Genomic DNA, 21,695 nt, shown 5'->3' on the forward strand with positions numbered 1-21,695 from the left:
TAAAATGGGAAAAAGGAAAACCACCTGTCAGTGTTGTTGAGGGGAATGCCATGGGATAACATGTAACTGCATACAGCCCAGTACCTGACACCTAACGGGGGAGGGTTCTCAACAAGTGATTCCCTTCCTCCCTCCATGACGACTGAGAGGCATGAGCCAGTGCTGGAATCCGAAAGCCTGGGTTTAAATCTCAGAATCCTTTTTGGATCCTATCTTTTTGGCTGTGTAAACTTGAGTAAATTATTAAAGTTCTCTTACTTTAATTTTCTCATCTGCAAAATGGGGCTCATATTGTATTCACCTATTGTGAGACTATATGAGAAAATGTGTGGGGGACTTTGGCAGTCTAGTGGTTAAGACTCTGCGCTTCCACTGCAGGGGGCACAGGTTGGATCCCTTGCCGTTGGGATCCTGCATGCTGCCTGGTGCAGCCCCCCCCCAAAAAAAGAGAAAACATGTGATGAGGACTTGGGTCAGTGCTCGGCACAGAAGCACACAATGAAAGGGATTTCTGGCCTTCTCTGCACATCCCTTCCCTCCAGCCACCTGTCGCCTCTGAGAATTCCATTGAGAAAGGCTGATAGAGAGCCTGTGAAAAGCAAGAGGGGAATGACACTTCCACTCCACAGGGAAACACAAGAAACTAGGTAGAGTGAGAGGAGGGGCAAGTTCAAGGCTAGGAAGCCCCAATTTCCAGCTTGTGTCAAGTGAGGTTTTAGGGTGAGGGAGAGAAGCAGTTACACTCTCTTGAGGCCTGAAGTGGGAGGGAACAGGCTAAAACTGCAGCAAGAAAGCTGGAGTTTAGACATTAGGAAAAAGCTCCTTGTAGATGGAGCAAGGGGTCTTCTGTGCTCTCTCGGGGAGACCTGGGCCTGAAGGGCTGGAGGCCTGAGAGGTCTACCTCTGCCAACCCTGCACAGCAGTCAAGAGTCCTGGAGAGAAGGACCTCTGTTGGGACAAAAACTGGGAAGAGGAAAGCACCCAGCCTCAAACCCATCCTCAAGGGAGCTGGTGGGTGGGAGGATGCTGCATTCCAGTGGACGGCTCTCAGCCCCACGCTATCTGGTGGTGCAGAAGTCAGAGGCTCTGGGAGAGTTCACCCTGGGGCCTTGACAGAAGTGGGAGTGGGGCCCCTCATATTGGATTGCCAGGAATAAACAGACCTCCTTCTGTTCCCAGCCCCAGCCTCCTCCCTGCAGGATGCAGGAGGTCTGTGTTTCTTCTTCGCTACTCTGTCTAAACACTGTGTGTGGGCTGACATGTAAAGGAGAACAAGTTCGGGACCCAGAGCCAGGGAGCCTGGATTCTGTCCTCAGCTCAGCCCTGTTTCCTCCTTATTGGATCATCTAGTTCCTCTCTGTTCCGTCAATCCCTGGGACTGACTTATCCCCAGCCTTCTCTCCTTTGCCCACAGGAGGGCTCTGGTGCAGGCAGTTTTCAGATGCTCCATCTAGTGGATCTGTGGGCCCTAGAGTTCCACACCTCAGTCCCCGTTCACCTCTCAGGTAGAGCCTGTATCATGGTGCCCAATCTGGACTGTGGCAGGAGATCCACCTGGGTCTCCTTCATGCACCCCATTCTCCTGGAAATTTGTCTGTCGACCCTGGGTGTCTGGCACTGGGTGGCTCCCCATAGGCTCCAGCAGATGAGTGACCAAGTCTGGCCAGGATCCTGGCTTCAGGAAGACTTTAAAGTCAGCTATAAGGGCAGAGGAAACTCTGGGTCCTTCCTGTCAGGGCTAAACGACAGATTCTTCAAGTCTCCCTCGGTCACACGAACTGCAGTGCTTTTAGCAATCCCCAGAAGGGGGCAGCATTGCTTGAACTCAAAATAGCCCCCAGAGCCGACCCAGGCTTTGGTCTTAGGTCTCTGTAGCTGCTGGGACAAGGGTCCATCAGGCCTACTTCGAATGAGACTGAAGGGAACTGAAATGGTAACTGTCAAGTATCAGCTCTGGGTAGAAGGGCTGACGCAGCAGCTGGCATTACTTCCTCTTCCTGGCTTCAACTTCATGGCCTCTGGTTCCACACCTCCACTTCCTGTTACAGTCTCATTTGCTTTTCCATCAAGCTCCTGGTTCTTAGCTTGCCCAGGTCTCACTTTATCCAGACTTGGAGATTCCCACCAACACCCTTCTCACCCCACGCTGCAGTCTGAGGGCCACCAAACAGTGAAAAATATCACCGTTTTTGGTGAGGACCTGAAAAACCCCAAGGCAGAGTGACCTTGGTTTATGCTGGACTTGGCTTCTCAGCAGTCCTGCCACTCCGATCCTCTTTAAGAGTACAAGAATGTAACTAAGATTTATTAGACGGTGTTATCAATGATAATTATAGGCATTATAAATGCCTACAACGTGATAGGCACTTATCTGTTCTCTATTCCTTTTAAGAGCCCTGTGCAATAGGTGGTGTCATGTCCAAAGATGAGGCCATCAGGGCTCAGATTAAAAAATTTACCCAGTCACATAGCTAGTAAGCGGTGGAACATTGATTCAAACCCAGGTCTTAAACACTGTTTCCACCTCTCCAGCTTATATCCCAGCTCATCTATACCTCCCAGGTATGGACCTTTAAGGTAAGGCAGCAAATTAGCAGCAATTGAGACTAGATCCCGTTTTTCGTCACCCACATCCTCTCAGCATGCTGACCCTCAGCTTGAGACCTCCATCCTCCTACAATTCTATGGGCTTTGGCTGAAGTTACAGTGTGCGTTTGTCCACAAAGGGGATGGAGGGTCCTTGAGAAAGAGTTAAGTGTGCTCTGGAAACAGATGAAGACAAAGGAGCATGTCTGGAGAGGGGTTTTCACCAGCATGTTTTTTTTTTGTGTGTGTGTGTGGTACGTGGGCCTCTCACTGTTGTGGCCTCTCCCCTTGCAGAGCACAGGCTCCGGATGCGCAGGCTCAGTGGCCATGGCTCATGGGCCCAGCCGCTCTGCGGCATGTGGGATCTTCCCGGACCAGGGCACGAACACATGTCCCCGGCATCGGCAGATGGACTCTCAACCACTGCGCCACCAGGGAAGCCCCAGCATGGGTTTTTATGCTGACAAAGTCTTGGAATTAAGACAATTCCTTAGGGTTTATTAAAAAATATTTAATGCCTCTTTTTCTCCTAACTCCATATTTTCTAAGCAACTCTGGTTTTGCCATTTATAGCACTTTTCAGAAATCTGATCCCCATTATTGGCAAAATACAGTGAGTTCCAACTTACTAAGGAGTTATGTTCTAAAGTCAGCAGGAGGGCAAAAACAACTTCTGGCCAAAATTACCCTTGCAAAGCCCTTCAATAGCTCCTGGGGTACAGAACACATCGATGTCACTGTCTCTCAACAGATCTAATTTAGCCCAGTTTTCCATCCACCAGAAGTAGGTGATGAGGCGCCACATCCCAGGAAAACACTGGGAAGACTCGATGCAGTAAACTCTCTCCACTCAAAGTCATGGTCAGCCCCACCAAGGGGACAGCACTCTCCGGGGCACGTATTTGTTGAGGGGATGGGAACGTAACTGATCCTGAGTAAAACGAAGCCAGGATGACTAAATGACCTGTTGCTTTTAAATTTGATCATGACCCACAGTAAAAAGACATTTTTACAATCTAGTCAACATGTCTATAACTAAATCAGTACTTACCCTTAATAGGAGTGATGCATTCTGATTAGTATATATATACTATTCTATTTTTAAAAAACGTTGAAGTCACACGTGAAAAAAAACGCACGGAAGACACAACACACACACACACACACAAATGAGTGTATGCAAAACTGGTGAAATCTGAGCAAGGCTGGGATTGTGTCAATGTTAACTTCCTGGCTGTGATATTGTACTACAGAATTTCTGTACTATTTCTTACAACTGCAGTGAATGTACAATTATCTCACAATAGTTTAGGAAATAAAAATGTCAGGACATTTCACAATTCATTAACAGTCTCAAACCAGTTTGAAACACACTGAACTTGATGGAGACAAATTAAAAGGGGAAGCAAGAAGGTAGAAACCATTAGGGTCACCCTTAGACCATTTCAGGTGCCCTGAAAGTGCTTTTCTTTACCAAACAAACTTTCTGAACCAATTGTATTTTAGGGATCAGTGGGGACAGCAGGATACCTTGCTAGGCTCTGTCCTGTTTATTAGGTAAGCATCTCCCACAGTGAGTTTTGTGGAGTGCCAGGCTATTGGGCTCTTGTGTGAGAAAGAAACTGTGCCCAGTTGTTTGCATTAGACCCACAATGACCTGCAGAACCACACACACCATGAAACACATTTGGGGAAACGTTAATACATTATTCAAGATAAAAGACTTACCAGAAAACACATTATAAAGTGCCTGTCACTGTCCTGCGAGCTTCTTGGCCACAGCCGGACAGACTTAGGAACCAAGCTTTACAGTTAGCATGTTTAAGTTTACTCAGAAATGCCAACTAAGAGCTTACCAGTGAGCCATTCTCTCCTCTACAGGGAGGCTGGGTGGGGGGGTGGTGGGCCTCCGGAACCTAAGCTTTTCCAGTGCAGGTTTGCAGGTTCAAGGGCAGTACTGGTGCACCCTTCATCCCTCCTCCTCTCTTGTTTGGACTCACAGTCCAGAAACCCAGTGAATTCTCATGTAAGATAGAAAGATTTTCTTTATTAATGACCCCAACCGTGTTTCTTTAGATACAGGAGTTCTGAACTCAAATACTTAGGAGAAAACAAGTTAAGATTGCATTATCCTGCAACTCATTACCAGTAACATACTGCAAAGCAAAACAGCTTGGAAAAGAGGGGGAGGGGAAGGGGAGGGAGGGAGGGAAGATAAAGAAAAGGAATTAAGTTGATCAAGTGGAATTCTTTTTTTTCCTTTTTTTTTAATTCTTGGGAACCATGAAGTCCTTGCAAGCACAGCTCATTTTTGCAGATTATTTTCCAAACGTGTACAAAATGGAACCAAAACGGAGAATCCCTTAAGAACCTGAAGAGGTGCAACATTAAAAGCTACGATTATCCAGTAGCAAGTGTTCCAGCCTTCAGCTGCCAGCCGCTTCCTCTTCCTGTTCCCAAGAGTTAGCGGGATGAAAACGTCTTCCCCCTTCAAAAGCAGAGAGTAAGTGTGAAGGCTGGTTTCTGTTCACCTTTCCGTCCACCCCATGCTCTGGGCTAGGAATGGGGTCCCGGAAGAGACAGCAAACACGAGGTGGTAAGGCTCCTCAGGCAGAGGTATGTAGGAATTCCAGGCACGGGCTAAGGTCCAGCTTTCATAGAAATGTCTCATCAGCTCTTCCTCCCTATTGAATACTTCGGGGTACCACGTAATACCTGTGCTAATAAGCCCACGAGGGCAGTAAATGTACCAAGTTAGACAGGAGAATCACCTGCCCACAATTTCTGGATGGCCTAGACCTATTTGCATTTCAGACTGGGCTCAATCCTCTTCCGAGTAAAGAATTTAGGGTCCTCCTACACAGTTTATACCTTTTCAGGCTAGCAGACAGCAGTTCCTTAAATCTTTCACCATGGAGGCAGGACGTTCAAAGAAGCAACCCTCCAAACTTCCAAGGTTAAAGGCGCTTCGTGCTGTCATGTGGTGACTACACTCAGCCACAGAACACTTGCCAGACTTAAGGTTTCTGAGCTGGGGCGTCCTGTTCCACCCAGTTTTTCCCCCAGAATAGCCAACTTTGGGAACAGGCTGGTTCCCAAAGATAGGGGGTGCGCATCTGGTAAAGCATCCTGGAAGCTAGAGCTGAGAACTATGGGAAACTGAGGCAAAAATACAGGGGCTAAAACTTTTCTGCCCTGAACGTCTCATCCAACCCAAAATGAAACTAAAATATTTTGTTATCCATTCCCCAATAAAAAGCTCACGTATATTCAATTCAGGCAGAGCTCTGTGGGGTGCTGATGGTTGGCTTCTGATCATAGCAGACCTGCCACGCGCCTTCATGCTGCTCTGTGTTCTGAAACCTCACACAGCAGGGCGGGGGTCCTGGCTTCTCCTGCCCACCCTTGCCCGAAACATGATCTGGTTTTCAGGGTGGATGCAGTTGTTTACCTCACCCTTCTCCTTTCTGGGGCCCACCTCTGCCAAAGACATCACAGGACAGAAGAAGGCAAAGCTGCTCCTCGTAAGTTCCAGGAAGGAGGTTTATGGACAATTTGCTCATTTCAAGGATTCATCTTTTCCCAGTCCCCCATCAGGACAGGGAATTGTCCCTGCCCTCTGTCCATTGCACTCGCTTTGCAATGACCCCCCAAGACCACCTGCTGGCTGTGTTAACAGGGCAGGGGAGAAGCCCTGCAGGGAGCCACTGGGTGGTGGCCGCCTGGTGGGCCCTTCTCCTCAATGGACAAGGCAGTTACAGGGCTGACGGTGACATGAGCAGCTCATGATGCCCAGCCTTCCTGTTCGGTGGGCGACAGGCTGGCCAGGTCAGGTTGCCTTCTGCTGGCTCACCTCCTGGCCTCTACTGAACTGCCTGTCTCTTCACTGGGCCTTGAAAGTGGCACAAAATTGGCTGCCTCACGCTCAAGGTCACCAAAGTGGTGTGGGTGAGAGAAGCAAGCAGGGAAAGGGGGACCTGTAAACTCCAGGACGGAGGCAAGGTTCTGCGGGGCAGCGGGAGCGTGCGTCCCCCAGGGCACACACCCTGCTGCCTCCCCACCTTGTGAGTTCTGCCTATTTTAGGGTATGCCACGAAGCTGGCATCTGTGGCTATGCCACAGTAGAAGGAATGATACTGCCACGGCACGTGGACACCTCTCTCCAAGCAGAGGATTGAGCTGTGGACTGAACACTCCGCCGGCTCTGGGCAGTGGGCGGAGCTATTATAGAGAAAGGCCTTTGGTACCAATTTCCTAACGAAGAGACAGGCAGCCTCTAAAGCCTAAAGAAGGCAGGGGTGACTTAACTTGTTCTGTATAAATGTCTGAGATTAAAAACCCTCTGCTCAGGCAACCAAGAGTCAGACACCTCTCTCATCCTGTTGAATGGCAGCAGAAACTAGCTTGATAGAAGAGGCCAGGGGAAGGAGTCTGAAGCCCTAGGCACACCATACCTACGAAGGTTACCCCCAAGATTACGGGGTGTTGGCAAATGCACTGGCTGTGAGGGTTGTGGGTAGGCTTAGTTCACCTCAAGATTTTTAATTCAGTGGGCACAAAAGACAGCAGATCAGCACTTATTACCCTATCTGGAGAACAGGACTGCTTAAACTTCACCAGAGGGGGACCCAAGATCTGGCACCTGGCACAGACCCAAATCCCCAGGCCTCAGACCATGCTGGCCTCCTGCATGCAGAGCCTCACACCATTTAGCGCTCTCATCATCTCCATCCCTGATAAAGGTAACTTCCTCTCCATGCAAAATTCCTGCCGCCAAGTGGACCAGGAAAAAGAACACTTAGGGGTGGTTCCAGGCCTATTTACTCAACTCAATGTCCTTAAGCAAATTACTTCATTTCTCCAAGAAGACCTGAAAAGGACAAGACTGGCCCCTCAACTCAGGCCCAAAGAGAACACAGCTGATGTCAGTAAAAAGGTCCCCCTCTGTATTTTATCCTAGCTGCCACTCTCCTCGCTTATAAAGATGTAGAAACAAGGAAACCCACCGAGAAGCGAAAACCTGTGTGTCCCATCTTTAGTCTGCTGGGCAGCTACAGGCCCAACCCTGCCTGCCTCACATGCAGCTACTGCCCAGACACCTGGGCCACCGACACCACTACCTCCTTCTTGGTGAGCTTAGGAGAGGAAGGTGGTCCTTCTGCAGGACGGTGCGACTCACGTGATTGTTTTCATTTCTTTCTTCTCAGCATCTGGGCGCGCACGATTCAGCACCTTGAGGAAGTCAGATGTTTTTGCCCGCATACGTGTGTGAATATAGGCCTGGAGGCAAACACAATGGGTACTGAAGCAGAGTCATCTTCTAGAAAGACAGCTTTGCTCTAATTAGCAGAAATTATCAGGAAGGTCTGGGCACATCCACCCTAGGGTTGACACAGGGCCACGCAAGGAAGCATATATTCACCTCTCTGCTATGGGGAGGGGTGAGTGAGAGATGGAGAAAGGCCATGATTTCTTGAAGCCTCTAGAACCACCTACAAGAGGTCATAGCAAGAGCCTGGACTACAGAGACGACTTTCTATGGCATCAGCTCTGGTGGTGAGAATGACCCAGAGCACAGGACACCGAGGCGCTGCAGCTGCTCTCACTCACCTTTGAGCACTTGATGTGGTAGTGCAGGTAGTCCCGGAACGTGTGGATCAGGTTGATCGTGTTGTCTCGAGCACTGGCGTTGGTGTGGCGAGGGAACAGCACTGGGCGGCAGTGGGGGGGAGGGGGATAGGCAAGGCGTCAGGGTCTAGTAACACCAATGCCAAAGGGCGGGAAGACCAGCAGCCTACAGTCAGCTCCATCTCTCCCTCCTTAAGGACCGTCCACTCATTTCATTAGGCCTGGGCTTTGTCAGGGTTTCCTGCCAGTGAGTGCAAATGGAGGCGATCATGGTCGAAAACCAGAGCTCCTCAGGGAAAGGGTTTGGCCCTGGCATTCATTCCAGGGCCTGGTTTCTCTGGCTGTGCACTGTGAAATCTACTCCATCTGCCACACACCTATGAGCTCCTGCCTCTGCAGCTCAGCAGTCTCTCTGGAGGATGACACTATTGGCTACCTGGGTGGACTGTGGAGCAATCAGGATTAGAGAACAAAGCCTGCCCGTCCTAGGTCCTTGGTGCCGAAGCAGAGTAAGTCTTCAGAGAAACTAGATCCACAGAGGGTCATGTAGTCTGTGGTGAAAACCAAACAGGAAGGGAGAAGGATCTGAGTGCTCTTGATGAGGATGGGCAGGAGAAGCTGCTTTGGCTGGGGCTGAGAAAAGCCCCCCTGCCGCCAACCCCCTGAAGGCCTGTGCAGTCACTCAGCCCTGCGCCTGGGTCGACCCGCACACCTCTCCTTCTGGCTCCCTGGAGCCCTCTCTATCTTCTGCACCCACTCTACTCAGTGGTCTCACCATAAGCAAAATCCTCAAGTATAAAGATTTGTTGAAATGAAAAGGAATGCCTCATAAGAAAGGGTGGGACCCCTGTGTCAGCTTGCCCTGAGAGAAAAGAGCACCAGGCCAGGACATAACTACATTGCAGAGGTCCTGAGATGCTAGTGACTGCAAGTTTACCATCAGTTTAGTTACCATAAAGAGAGATGCTGCCAAATTAAACTGTGGCAGGCTGCGAATTGTGAGCTGTGTGCCAAACTCAGAGACTAACATGAAAAAACAATGTATCTTAGATTTAATGAAACCTGGTAAATCAACTCGCTCATCGTCGATAAACTGGTGCACCTCCAGCACTGAGGTGAATTAAAGAAAACTCCAGAAAGGGGGACATTTTAGTGGCATCTGGGGCAGTGGGTGAATAATGATGAGCCAGCTCACTAGGCTGAAGCAACTGTAAGAGGGGAGCACGTGAATTTTTTCAGGGGGAAAGTGGAGTAAGTGAATCATGGCTGGAGCTCTGGTCTAATAAGCAAAAAACCAAGAAACGCCAAAGGACACAGTATTCCCACCCAGCTGCTTAGCAATGCTTATATGGCCCTAACTTCTCACACTTGATATCACAGGCTACACTTTTTTCCTCAGGATTTAGGAAAAACGGAAAAAAGGAAAATGATTACTGTATAAAAATAGCACTCGACCTGTACTCGCGTCCCGTGGCAGGCCTCCTACAGCCATGGCAGCGGCAACAGGAACGAGCGATATGCCTGCTGTCGCCCCCAGTCCCCTTAGCCACTTCAACTGCAGTATGAACCCATCACGGCAGGCAAACGCAGCAACCCGCCCCGCTCACCGAAGGTAATGTAGCCGATGTTGTCGCCCACGGCGGCATCGGTGTCTTTCAGCTCCAGAGGAGGTTCCCTGTGGCTAAAGAGGACCTGTGGGGCTGTGTGGCTGGCTCTGCGTCCTTCTTTGAACTCCTGCCAGGATGAAGCAAAAAGCAACCAGAAGAGAATCTGGTGTGAGATGAACAGCAACTTACGCTCCAGGGTGTGCCCTATGGGTGTGACCTCTGAGCCCTCTGACCAGCAGAGGCTAAAAATAAACTACACCTAATGTGAAATATTACAAGTGCTGGCTGCTATTCAGAGGAGAGATCACAAAGTACTTAACAAGTCTGATCGTCAATGAGTGTGGAAAAGCACTGTTAATCCTTTTGCCTTTCTCTTGTTTTGGAAGAACATAGATGATAAAATTACTTATGAGACTAAACAGACAACAAATTGCAAAGCACTGGGAGAACCAGATTACATTCAGGATAATGACTACTGCTTATTAGTCTCTTTTGATTTAACGTGAAAAGAGGTTACATTTTCCAGGAAATTTAAAAAATTTCTGGGTGAATGGAACCCAAGCTTTAGCTTGATTAATACCTCAAGTTGGGGACTTCCCTGGTGGTGCAGTGGTTGAGAATCCGCCTGCCAATGCAGGGGACATGGGTTCAATCCCTGATCCAGGAAGATCCCACATGCTGCGGAGCAACTAAGCCCGCGGAGCAATTAAGCCTGTGAGCCGCAACTACTGAAGCCTCTGTGCTCTAGGGCCCGTGTGACGCAACTACTGAGCCCGAGTGCTGCAACTACTGAAGCCTGGTGCCTAGAGCCCGTGTTCCGTAACAAGAGAACCCACCACAACGAGAAGCCTGCGTACCGCAACGAAGAGTAGTCCCCACGCAGCCAAAAAAAAAAAAAAAGACTTCGAGTTGAAGTCTTAACTCATTTAACCTTTGCACACATCCCTCCTCTCACCCCACCTCCACTTCTTCCAGTTTCATGAATACTATGCTTTCTCTGGGCTCTGAGCCTTTGCACAAGTCTTGTTTCACTGAGGTAACTTAGACCCTGTTACTGTTTAGAATTCATCAGTGAGAACTTTAGACCAAATTTAAGCCCTTCTTGGGAGAAGACAACAATGTTAAAGAAGCTGAGCTGTCTTAGTGTTCACTGAGAAAAGGAGACTGTGTGACATGAGAACTGGAAGTCCAACTTTTGATTCTCCCTCTAGAATGGCCGTGGATGAAATCACCACCACACTGCGTAAGAGCTCACCCTTGACAAAATGTATCCACCCTCACCAAACTACAGAAAAATGCCTAAGGAAGTAAAAACCAGGCCATTCCTTCCATGTCCTAATCTCCACATCTCAAGCTTTCCCAATCCATACATTCCTGTGTAAATAGACAAGTGATACAAGGCATCCCTGTCTCAACAGCAAGCCTTCAGTAAATGAGGAAGGATAACACCTAAGGAGGTCTAATGCCCAGTCTGGGATCTCGCCTGTTTCACCACCCTGCCTCCTGAGCTCACTGTGTGGCTTCTGAAGGTTGGCGGGAAATAAATTAACATCACTGGGTTAGATTAGCTCCCCTGTGAATTTTGTTCCCCAAAGGAATAATACTTGGAGAGGGAGGGAAGGATCCAAGATCATTCAAGATGGAAATTCTTAAAGCAAAGCTTCTGAGATCGCCCTTCTCTAGAAAATACCTTTCATTCTGCAACTGGGTTGGAAGGTTCTCTAACTTTTATCAGTTTTCCTCTTTAGCCTCGGGGGAGAAAACAGAACAGATAATAACTGCCCGCCACTATTTTCTTGTGTTTAGTAAGCTTCCTGAAGGCTCCAGTTCACTGGTACATGTGGCATTCACAACCAGCTGGAGTATTTGTAAGCCTGTGGTGACTTGGCAGCATTTCAACAGTTCTGTATATGGAAAGTGATACATTTCAAACATTTCAGACTTGGTTAACAATATACTTCTGACTTGGGGCTATCCTTTAGGCAAACTCATGTTTCTCCTTGGTTTTCTCTCTTACATAACACTTAAAAGCCAATCAACCCACCAACCAGCAGCTCTCTTTTCCTTACTGTCTTTGTTACATATGTATCAGCAATACTGCCTCTTTTTTCTCCCTCCAGCTGGGATGTCTTTTGAACATCACAATACTATTTCTTTCCTCCATCAAAGCACAACTGACCACAGGAAGTTTAGAATAAACCCAAATATACACAGAAATTTAGTATATGATAAAGGCAGCATCTTAAAATCAGTAGTATAAACACAGGCTTTTAAATAATTGCTGCTGGGACCAGTGGGTAGCCACTTAGAAAAAAAGATGTATCCACCTTTCATATCATGTACCAAGAGAAACTCCACACAGGTAATAAGATTTATGTGTAAAATATGAAACTATAAAAACACCAGGAAAATAATACAGGTAAACTTCTTTATAACCTTGCAGTAGGGAAGGAGTTTCTAACTGTGACTCAAAATCTGGAAGCCATAAGAGGCTGACCAATTTAACTACATGAAAATAAAGTTCTGCATGGGGAAAAAGCAAAACAAAACAACAACAAAAACAACTCACAAAGTCTAACGACTAACTGGAAAAAATATTTTCAATTCTTATCACAGAGAAAGGGCTAATCTCCCTAGTATATGAAGAAATTCAGAAGATCAATAACCCAACAGAAAAATGCGTAGGGGACATAAAGAGACATCTCACAGGAAAAAAAAAAAAATAGCCTTCAGCATAAAAAAAGATGTTTTGACCTTGTTCATAAGAAAAGTAGATAGCATTTTTAACCTGTCAGATTGGCAGAAATCCAAAAGTTCAACAACACTTTGGGGAAATGGACACTCTCATGCATTGGTGGTGGGAGGGAAAATGGCACAACTTCTATGGAGAAAGAGTTTGGCAATACCCTCCAAAATTACTCACTTTGAATCAGTGTTCCCAGTTCAGGAAAATAGCCTATAGATATAACCCCACATGTATACAGGTAGCAAGGGGCCTCAGAAGGGGCATCTTCACAATTGCCTAAGAGGCAAACTGCTTCTGTCTTGTCTCTGAACATGGAGAAACCAGTGGTTTCCACTTAACTTCTCTTACTTACTGAACTAACTTAAAGATCTAATAATATAAAAAAATCCTAGCTCACCATACTCCAATGTCCAAAAGGGTAACTACTGTTTCTATTGCTTTTCACGTAATAAGCGTTGAAATGAGGATATCTACCAGATTCTCCCTGGTGCTCAGCTCATATGCCTACAAAGATAATGCCCCAAAGCTGAGCACTAGGACATCCTTATGAGTGGGGAATGGAAACTCCCTGTTCTTTTCCTTATGGCAGCAATAAGCATCCCTCCAAGTCTGCCTGCCAAATGACAAAAGCAGGGATTGTGTTCTGACCAGGCTGGAGGTGCATGCCAGCATGAGAAAACAAAGACCCACAGCAAGCAGACTAGTGACCACAAGGAACTTCAAACAGCCTCTCCAGGTCACAACACTCTGTGCTGGGCATCCACTGTCGTCCCTTCTCCTAGAAATTTAAAACAACTAGGCCTAGGACAACGATCAGATGATTTATTCTGGAGGGGAAAACCAGCAAAGTAAGTCCCGGTTTCTACGGTCATTTCAAATAAATTACCCCAGCCTTTGAGTTTGGAGAGGGAGGCAGGGCAGATGGCTTCCTGAGCACTGTCTTCTCACATGGTGCCAGGCCCATCACTCACTGGAGAAACTGTCAGTGCAAAAATGCAGACTTTCTTTTTCCTTTCAGAAGTGCCCTACCACATGTACTTTGAGGGAGAGCTTAAGTTCACATGCAAAAAAGAACACACAAAATTCTCCTAAGGGGGGCTTCCCTGGTGGCGCAGTGGTTGAGAGTCCGCCTGCCGATGCAGGGGACACGGGTTCGTGCTCCGGTCTGGGAAGATCCCACATGCCGCGGAGCGGCTGGGCCCGTGAGCCATGGCCGCTGAGCCTGCGCGTCCGGAGCCTGTGCTCCGCAACGGGAGAGGCCGCAACAGTGAGAGGCCCGCGTACCGCAAAAAAAAAAAAAAAAAAAAAAAAAAAAAAAAAAAAATTCTCCTAAGGAACAAATCTCCAGTACACTCTCCAAGATAAGATCTGTTTAAAGTATAAAAATAAGTTAAGATGTTGTCTGGAATAAAATGGAACAAGACTGGTAAAAAAACAGCCAAATCTAAATATATAGTTCATAGCTTTTAAAATTAGCTTGTCAGTCTGGATTTAGCCCCATTTCTGAGCTACTGCATTTAATTCCCCTGTCAATTCTGCATAGAAACACATGAAATGCCTGCCTGAGGCTTTCATTTAGGACCCAAGATATACATATCTATATATCTATGTACATACACACACACTTTTGTAAGTTTGAGTACTCTCAAATGCTGTGTCAATATTCCAATTTTTCTGCACAGGGACTACAAAATTAGTTTCTGATTAATTAGCTTAAACACAGAAAGCCACTACATGGGCTTCCCTGGTGGCACAGTGGTTAAGAATCCATCCACCTGCCAATGCAGGGGATGTGGGTTCAATCCCTGGTCCGGGAAGATCCCACATGCCTCAGAGCAACTAAACCCATGTGCCACAACTACTGAACCTGTGCTCCAGAGCCTGCGAGCCACAACTACTGAAGCCCGCACGCCTGAGCCCATGCTCTGCAACAAGAGAAGCCACCACAATGAGAAGCCCGTGCACGGCAACAAAGAGTAGCCCCCGCTCGCCGCAACTAGAGAAAGACCGCGTGCAGCAACGAAGACCCAACACAGCCAAAAATAAATAAAATAAATAAATTTATAAAAACAAAAAACCCCAAAAAGCCACTACAGATGGATCAAACTGGGAATACCCCTTTTGAAGACTTCCCTAGCCACTTCGAACGGCTACACATAAAGTATTCTCACTATATTAAGCACAACTTTCAACTCAACCTGGCAAAAGAGATTCTGTCCCAGAATTCTTAAACCTCTTCACTCTGCTAAGGAACAGAATGAACGTACAAGTGTTCTGAAATTTAACCACTGTACTAGATTTTGAATGCTGAGCCATCTCAGAAGAAAGCAGCCAGGATACCACTTCACTAATGAGCTCTCACATCCTAAAGCCAGCAACTGGTTAGCAGACAGCATGACAAAGCCACAACGGGTGTGTTGTGTCAGACCTGAGTCCAACCGCACCAGAAATCCAATTACAAAATGTCCTGTTAAACCCCATTACTCTTCTAGTAGATGAGCTTCTTCTGAGGGAGGCACTCCCTCCATGGGGACCTCGGTCAAACTCAGGCCCCTTCTCTTCACTGTCAGTTCGACAACTCTAACCTATTAATGCATTACCTACTACTTATTATTTTCTCTAGATTCCATTCTGAAAAGACTTTATTTGGGACTAAGCCAAGCCAGTAGACCTTGCTAGAAACTTGAGGAAACTTAAGAGGGCAGGAAATGTGACCAAGCTTTAAATTAAAGACCCCACGGCAGGAAGGATGCTTAATATTCAGTCATTTTGTTAGTATGTTTAATACTCAATTCACCCTCTAGTCCAGTCCTGCAAAAGGGCTAAACCCACTAAGAAAAAAAATTCAGTGAGTTTGATGGGGGCTGTTTAATTAAATCTTCAACAAGTTCCAGCATCAAATGAGCTGCCAGTTCTATGCTCATGGTGTGCTTTGATGACAAGGTGTAAGTCACCAGGCCATGGTTCCCCCCAAGATGTCTGCTCCATACCTGCATGAACACCTTTCCAATGACCACATCGTCGTCATCCTTAAACACTGTGCTGAAGACTACTGTGACTCTGTCCTTTTTAGACTCAACATACCTGAGGGGAACAAAACCCATGAGTGAGTACAGAACCAGAACAGGGTTTTGTCAAGAACTTGCTCTACAAGTGAAGTAGGAGGGTAAAGTCACGAACCTGTTCATTCATAAAACAAGGTGTGCCAGGGAGACTAAGTATTTATGGCCAATGAAGTCAGTATAATAAATGCATGCCCTATGTGAGGCAAGAAATGAAAATCACCCAAAGTGGATGTTATTAACTTGCCTATATGCTACGACATGGCATCTAGAGTTAGTGATTCTCAGAATTCCACTTTAAAGAATGTATTTCTTTATACACTATGAGACTCATAGCATGTAGATGATCCAAGAGTTGCAACAACACAGAACCTACAGTCACCCTCTGCCTCCCGATTACCCAGCTATACTACTGAAGGGGACTCAAAATGATGGTGCCTTCAAGGAAAGCACTGGATTCTCTTTTCATCTTTTGCCAACTTTCAGTATCTGGAGACAAGGAGAAGTGGGCTTTCCCCCCCAACACTTACATCCTGGGTTAAAAAATTTTATGAGGAAGACACTCGGGGGATTCACACAATAGAGTTTAAGGTTTGACTTAGCCGAATGACTTTCAGTAAGCATGCGTGACAGCCACACCAGGCTTCAGGACCAAATTCTATACTCACATGGTCTCATCATCCCTATAATGGATAACTGCCCTGTTCTCTCCTTCCTTGCCCTCTTCTTGGAATTGGAAATATTTCTCAAAGACAGAGGCAAAACAGTTTCGTTTCAACATGCCAGCCTGATGCACGATGGAATCCTTGGATGCAGGCAGATTTTCAAGGTCATATAGCAAAGAGACATTGTATCCTGGAGGGGAAAAAAAAACACCCAACAATTATATTTAAAAAAACTTTACAGGTTCTAATGACATTTTATTTTGTCTCAATGTCTATACTTTTAACCCAGGTAGAAAGCTGTCCATTCCCATCTACTTCAAAGGGCAAATGAGATGAAATAAAAAAATCTTAATTCTTGCAGAATTACTAGAAATATATATATAGCTAATTAACAGATATTATGCAAAAATTTGAATCAATATCAAAGATGACTGATTACAAATAAGGAATGGGAGGAAGTCATAATCCTGGAAATTTCATTAGAAATTTAATGTTCCAGACACAGCTGTGAAGGGGGCTGAAGATGCTATCAAGCTATAATACGAGTTACATATTTTTCTCTGAGGTTTAATGTGCCAAGTGACAACACGGCCAGCAGTTGGGTTGCTTTTTGATAATAAAATATACTCGCTTACATGCCATCACAAACCCTGAGGATGGAGGTAGGGAAAAAAACCTAAAAAGGAAAAAAAAAAAAGGGTACATATACCTCCCCAGGAGATTTGTGTACCCTGTAAAATTTTCAAGGTGTTTTAAAATATTTGACTTCATTTGATCTCCATAAGAATTCTTTGGGGACTTCCCTGGTGGCACAGTGGTTAAGAATCCGCCTGCCAATGCAGGGGACACGGGTTCGAGTCCTGGTCCGGGAAGATCTCACATGCCGCAGAGCAACTAAGCCCGTGCGCCACAACTACTGAGCCTGTGCTCTACAGCCCGCAAGCCACAACTACTGAGCCTGCGTGTCGCAACTACTGAAGCCTGTGCACCTAGAGCCCGTGCTCCACAAGAGAAGCCACCGCAATGAGAAGCCCGCGTGCAGCAACGAAGACCCAACGCAGCCAAAAATAAAATAAATAAATAAATAAATAAATAAATAAATAAAAAAAGAAAAGAATTCTTCGAAATAGGTAGGCCAGAATATGGTTATTCTCATTTTAGAGGGAAAAAGAGGTTCAAAGAAGCAAAGTGCCAGGCCAAATGCAGCATGATATAAAGGTAGAGGCAACTCTTTTTTGAGCTGAACAAAAACTGGGTCCAAATCCTGGCCTTAACACTTCTGGCCTTGGACAAATTGCCTAACTTCTACAATTCCTGCCTCTGTTAAAAAAAAGGGTGGTGAGTTGGGGGAGGCTGCTGGGAGAATTAAAAGAACACACAGTATTTTAAGTGCCTGGAACACAGCAGGTCATCAATAAACGGGGCAGAACAGGGACTGAAATCCGAGTGTACTGACCACTACACTATTCTGCCTCCTTTATAGCGTGTCCAGTACAAATTCCAACAAGGCTGGGATGCTTTATTTTATAATCCAGCAATATAATACCTGCCCAAAAGCCTACAGATGATTCTGCAGGAGTATCTGTACATCACCGAGGATCATTTCATATTCTAGACAACTGATAGGAATAATTTTGCCAGAACTGTATAGATTTCACATTTCCAAGTATCTTAGACCTTTATACTTTGTTACTATTTAATTTTTTCCCAAAAGCATTCCTGGGGTCTGTGTTTTTTGTCGGCTCTATCCTCACTGAGAGCACTGGCTGGCTATCTAAATCTCTGTTCTAGATAGTGCTTAGCACAATTTTGGCACTCCAATATTAAATAATACCAATCACCATTCCATTTTGGATACCTGAAAACCAGATAAACAAATAGACCACAAGATTAGATTAAAAAAGAAAATATTTAAACTTGAGGTTTGCTAGTTTTAAGAAGCCAAATAAAACAAACTAAATAAAACTATAACTGAAGCCAGACTTAAGTATGGCTTCTGACATGATGAACAGAACATACTGAAAATGAAGAAAGTAAAAATCTAGTATGCCCTGCTGAGTTTTCCAAACTTGCCTAGATAAATCCATAGAAAAAGAGGAAGAAACATGCTACCTTCACATGTTTTTATACTTTGCACTTGTCTGAACACAAGGTCTGCAATTTGGTAGCGTGTGCTTTAGCACAGGAAGTGGAAGAAAAGGCCCAGAGACAGAAACATAAGCTCTCCGAGTTATACTCTGCTTATTCTGATAGATTTTAGGATCTGAGCGGTGACAAGCATGTCCGAGAATTCCTTTATGCTTTTTCTGCTATAGTTCTTTTTTTTCGTTCTTTCTGAAATTCCTTGATTCCTCTTAAAGCCTACAGTGTTATTTATCTTTTGGCTTTTATTTCTGAGATACGTTTGTACCATCAATTTGGGGATTAACACATTTCAGTATTCTTTAGGAGTGCAAAGCTCACATCCATAAATACTCCTAGTAGCAAGTTACATTCCAAAGGCGCTTTTTCTTTATTAGATATTTTGTTTCCAAAGCAGCATATAAGGGTCACAGGAAGGTATTCTAATGGGAATGGTGAGGTTGTGTCATGTTGTTGTTGTTTTTTTGTGTGTGTGCGGTACGTGGGCCTCTCTCTCACTGTTGTGGCCTCTCCCGTTGCAGAGCACAGGCTCCAGACACGCAGGCTCAGCGGCCATGGCTCACGGGCCTAGCCGCTCCGTGGCATGTGGGATCTTCCTGGGGAACGAACCCATGTCCCCTGCATCGGCAGGTGGACTCTCAACCACTGCGCCACCAGGGACGCCCTGTTGTTGTTTTTAAAGTAACTTGTTAAAAGAGACAGACACACCTTCCTTTTTAGAAGGATTTGTTAGTCAAGGTACCACAGTCACAGGATTTGAGTAACAAATATTATGTTCAAACAGTCTTACAACTTGGTCCTGACTATGGGGCCTCGGCTAGACACCTCAGAATTTGAAACTACCACTTAATCATAGGGATAAAAATACTGTTTATTTTTTTCTACTTTAAACTTCCTTTAAAGCTGTGTAACACAGCTGTTCTAATCAAGGATGGCCATGGTGCTTTCCAATACCTCTGGCCATGAAGGAGGCAGACATCACTGATCAGAAGAACAAATGAAAGGGGCTGAAATTTTTGTTACTTGAAAATGGAGAATAGTTGTGAATATTGCTTTTCCTTCTCCAAATGTACAGTGTACAGACAAAGGTGTTACTAGGGGCTGGGAGGGAGACTCAATGTTTGCTTAGTCTTCTCAAAAGGCATTTTAATCATCATGGGCAAACAAAGGTGGCCCTCTGGCTGAAACATTAAGGGAGAGTCATTAGGCCTTATCCAGTAAATGTTAAAAATGGCATACATCAATTCTTTGTGTGACTATAACAATAATGTGTACCATTATTGGACAATGCAAAGCCCCTTAAAAGCTATTTTTACGAAAAGAGTTGAAGTGGGAACTGAACTCATGCAAAAATATTTGTAAGATGAATTAACATTTAAACGAAATCCTTTGGCTAAAAAAAGCATAGCACAAAAAAGGACAGGTCTCTTTCTATGTCATCCCACAGCTGCTCACATTACTACATACCTGATTCTGGATTTACCAAAAAACTCCCGTACACTCTCTTTAGTAACTAGAAAACACAAAAACAAATAGGTTAATTCAAAGTCCATGATAATTTCATTATTTTCAAAGCACTGTGCTGGCTAAGCTTTTCCTAAGCCAGCGTTCTTCCTAACTTTCAAATGACGAATTAGGAACTGGATGCAGAGGGGGAAGCAGATTTATCTGAGTTACCAAGCAAATCACTCACAGAACTGCAATTAACTCCAAAAGGTTGGTCTAGGATCTGTGTTTCAATCAAGGTTCACCCTTTACTCTTTTAGGACTCAGTCACACCCGTTACATGACGAGATACAACCAGAACTGTCGGGAAGTGATTCCAGTTAGCTTGCTTATCTTGTATGCTTTAAAATTATTTAGCTCACCATCATCTTTTTTTAAAAGACAGAAAGCAATGGATAACTGAATCTTAGCCAGTTATTTATGCTGGTGGGTCCACAGAAGCTTGTACTCTCTAAATGTCTTTTTCTCAAAACCAATCCTTACAGCTGGCTACTTTCCAGCTTTTTGGAGTAAATGATAAAACAACAGCCCCTTTTATACCTTCTTATTTTTTCTCTGCCAGTATGACTGCTCTCCCTGGTAGAAACTGCTCCTAGGCTGACGTGGTTTAAGAAACAAACTTTTTATTCGGGAAGGAACAGTTCTGACTTAAATGTTATATGGGACACATTAAGCAGCAGAAAGGCAGTTATTTGGAGAGAAAAAAAATAAATATTAAAGTCACTAGAATTTAATAACCTCTCAGTATTTAGTAGTCTTTATATGTTTAAGAGGCAAAACACAGACAGGGCTTATTACTAAGTCTCATTAAAACCTTACACTTAGGGAGGAAAGGTGTCATCACTATTGTATAGGAAGGTAGAACTGAGGCCAATATATTAACCCTCAGTAGCATAACAGGCTGTGAGGTTTTGTCTCTAGGCATCCAATTTCTAACTCTATGCCACCACAAACACACTAATGATCCTCTTGCATTTTCTGGGATATCAAAAAAAGAGGTACTGAATCTAAGACAAGTTACCAAGTTAAAAATGAACAAGAATACAAACTTGTTTTAATTGTAAGAGTGGCATGTGTGTTTTAAAGGATCCCACTAGCCAGCGAAAAGCACTGTGAACACAGGCAGCACTAGAGTGGAGGTCCACGTGAGCAGGGCCTCTGTCTCGTGCACTCCTGTGGTCTCATTGCCCATCTCCCACATCCGGGGACTCATAATAGATCTGAGCAAATGTCGATGCTTTTCTTCTCATCTTATTTTCAATGTACTCTCTAGGTTATTTAAAACAAACACAACAAACCAGGAGCAAACCATTCATTTCATGTCCCATTTAAAAAAATTATCACAAGGTAGGTTCTTTCCCCCTATTCTTAAATATTCTTTAGTATTCCACATATCAAGCATTATCCTATAGCTGGAAGAAATTCTCAACGTGCAAAACTTGGATAATAGGGTGGACCTCACCACATGAACCAGTGACCACACTTTTTGTATAAAGGTAAAAGATAAGTAATGTCACATGTAGTTCCTATTTGGTGACCATACAGCCACTGTAAGGTATCTCTTTTACAGAAGAGGAACTCAAGGGAGAGGTTCAAGGTCATAGAGTCTGTTGACCTTCAGGTGTCCCATATACCACTTCTCCTTAACTGTGTGGGGGAAAAAAAAGTAACACACATACCCCATTAACAATTTTAACTAGCTACAGTTCTGTACTGTGTGTACTTGGAGGAAGGGAAAATCAGATGTGGGAGA

At 45.1% G+C, this 21,695-nt stretch overlaps 1 protein-coding gene across 2 annotated transcripts in view; it reads right to left on the bottom strand.

Annotated features, from left to right (window-relative positions):
* Positions 1–4,613: 4,613 nt before the first annotated feature.
* ARPC2 (actin related protein 2/3 complex subunit 2) overlaps positions 4,614–21,695 on the bottom strand; it is a 29,244-nt gene continuing 12,162 nt past the window's right edge. For both annotated transcript variants that reach the window (XM_079709907.1, XM_079709908.1), the window contains 7 exons: positions 19,904–19,949; positions 16,298–16,484; positions 15,558–15,651; positions 9,822–9,948; positions 8,197–8,297; positions 7,766–7,866; positions 4,614–5,074 (listed from right to left, as the gene is read on the bottom strand). In XM_079709907.1, the coding sequence (XP_079566033.1) occupies positions 5,050–5,074; positions 7,766–7,866; positions 8,197–8,297; positions 9,822–9,948; positions 15,558–15,651; positions 16,298–16,484; positions 19,904–19,949 (681 nt within the window). In that variant the 3' untranslated portion in view covers positions 4,614–5,049. The remainder of the gene's footprint in view (positions 5,075–7,765; positions 7,867–8,196; positions 8,298–9,821; positions 9,949–15,557; positions 15,652–16,297; positions 16,485–19,903; positions 19,950–21,695) is intronic.

The sequence above is a fragment of the Hyperoodon ampullatus genome (genome assembly GCF_949752795.1).
Source record: "Hyperoodon ampullatus genome assembly, chromosome: 8".
NCBI classification, from domain to species: Eukaryota; Metazoa; Chordata; class Mammalia; order Artiodactyla; family Ziphiidae; genus Hyperoodon; species Hyperoodon ampullatus.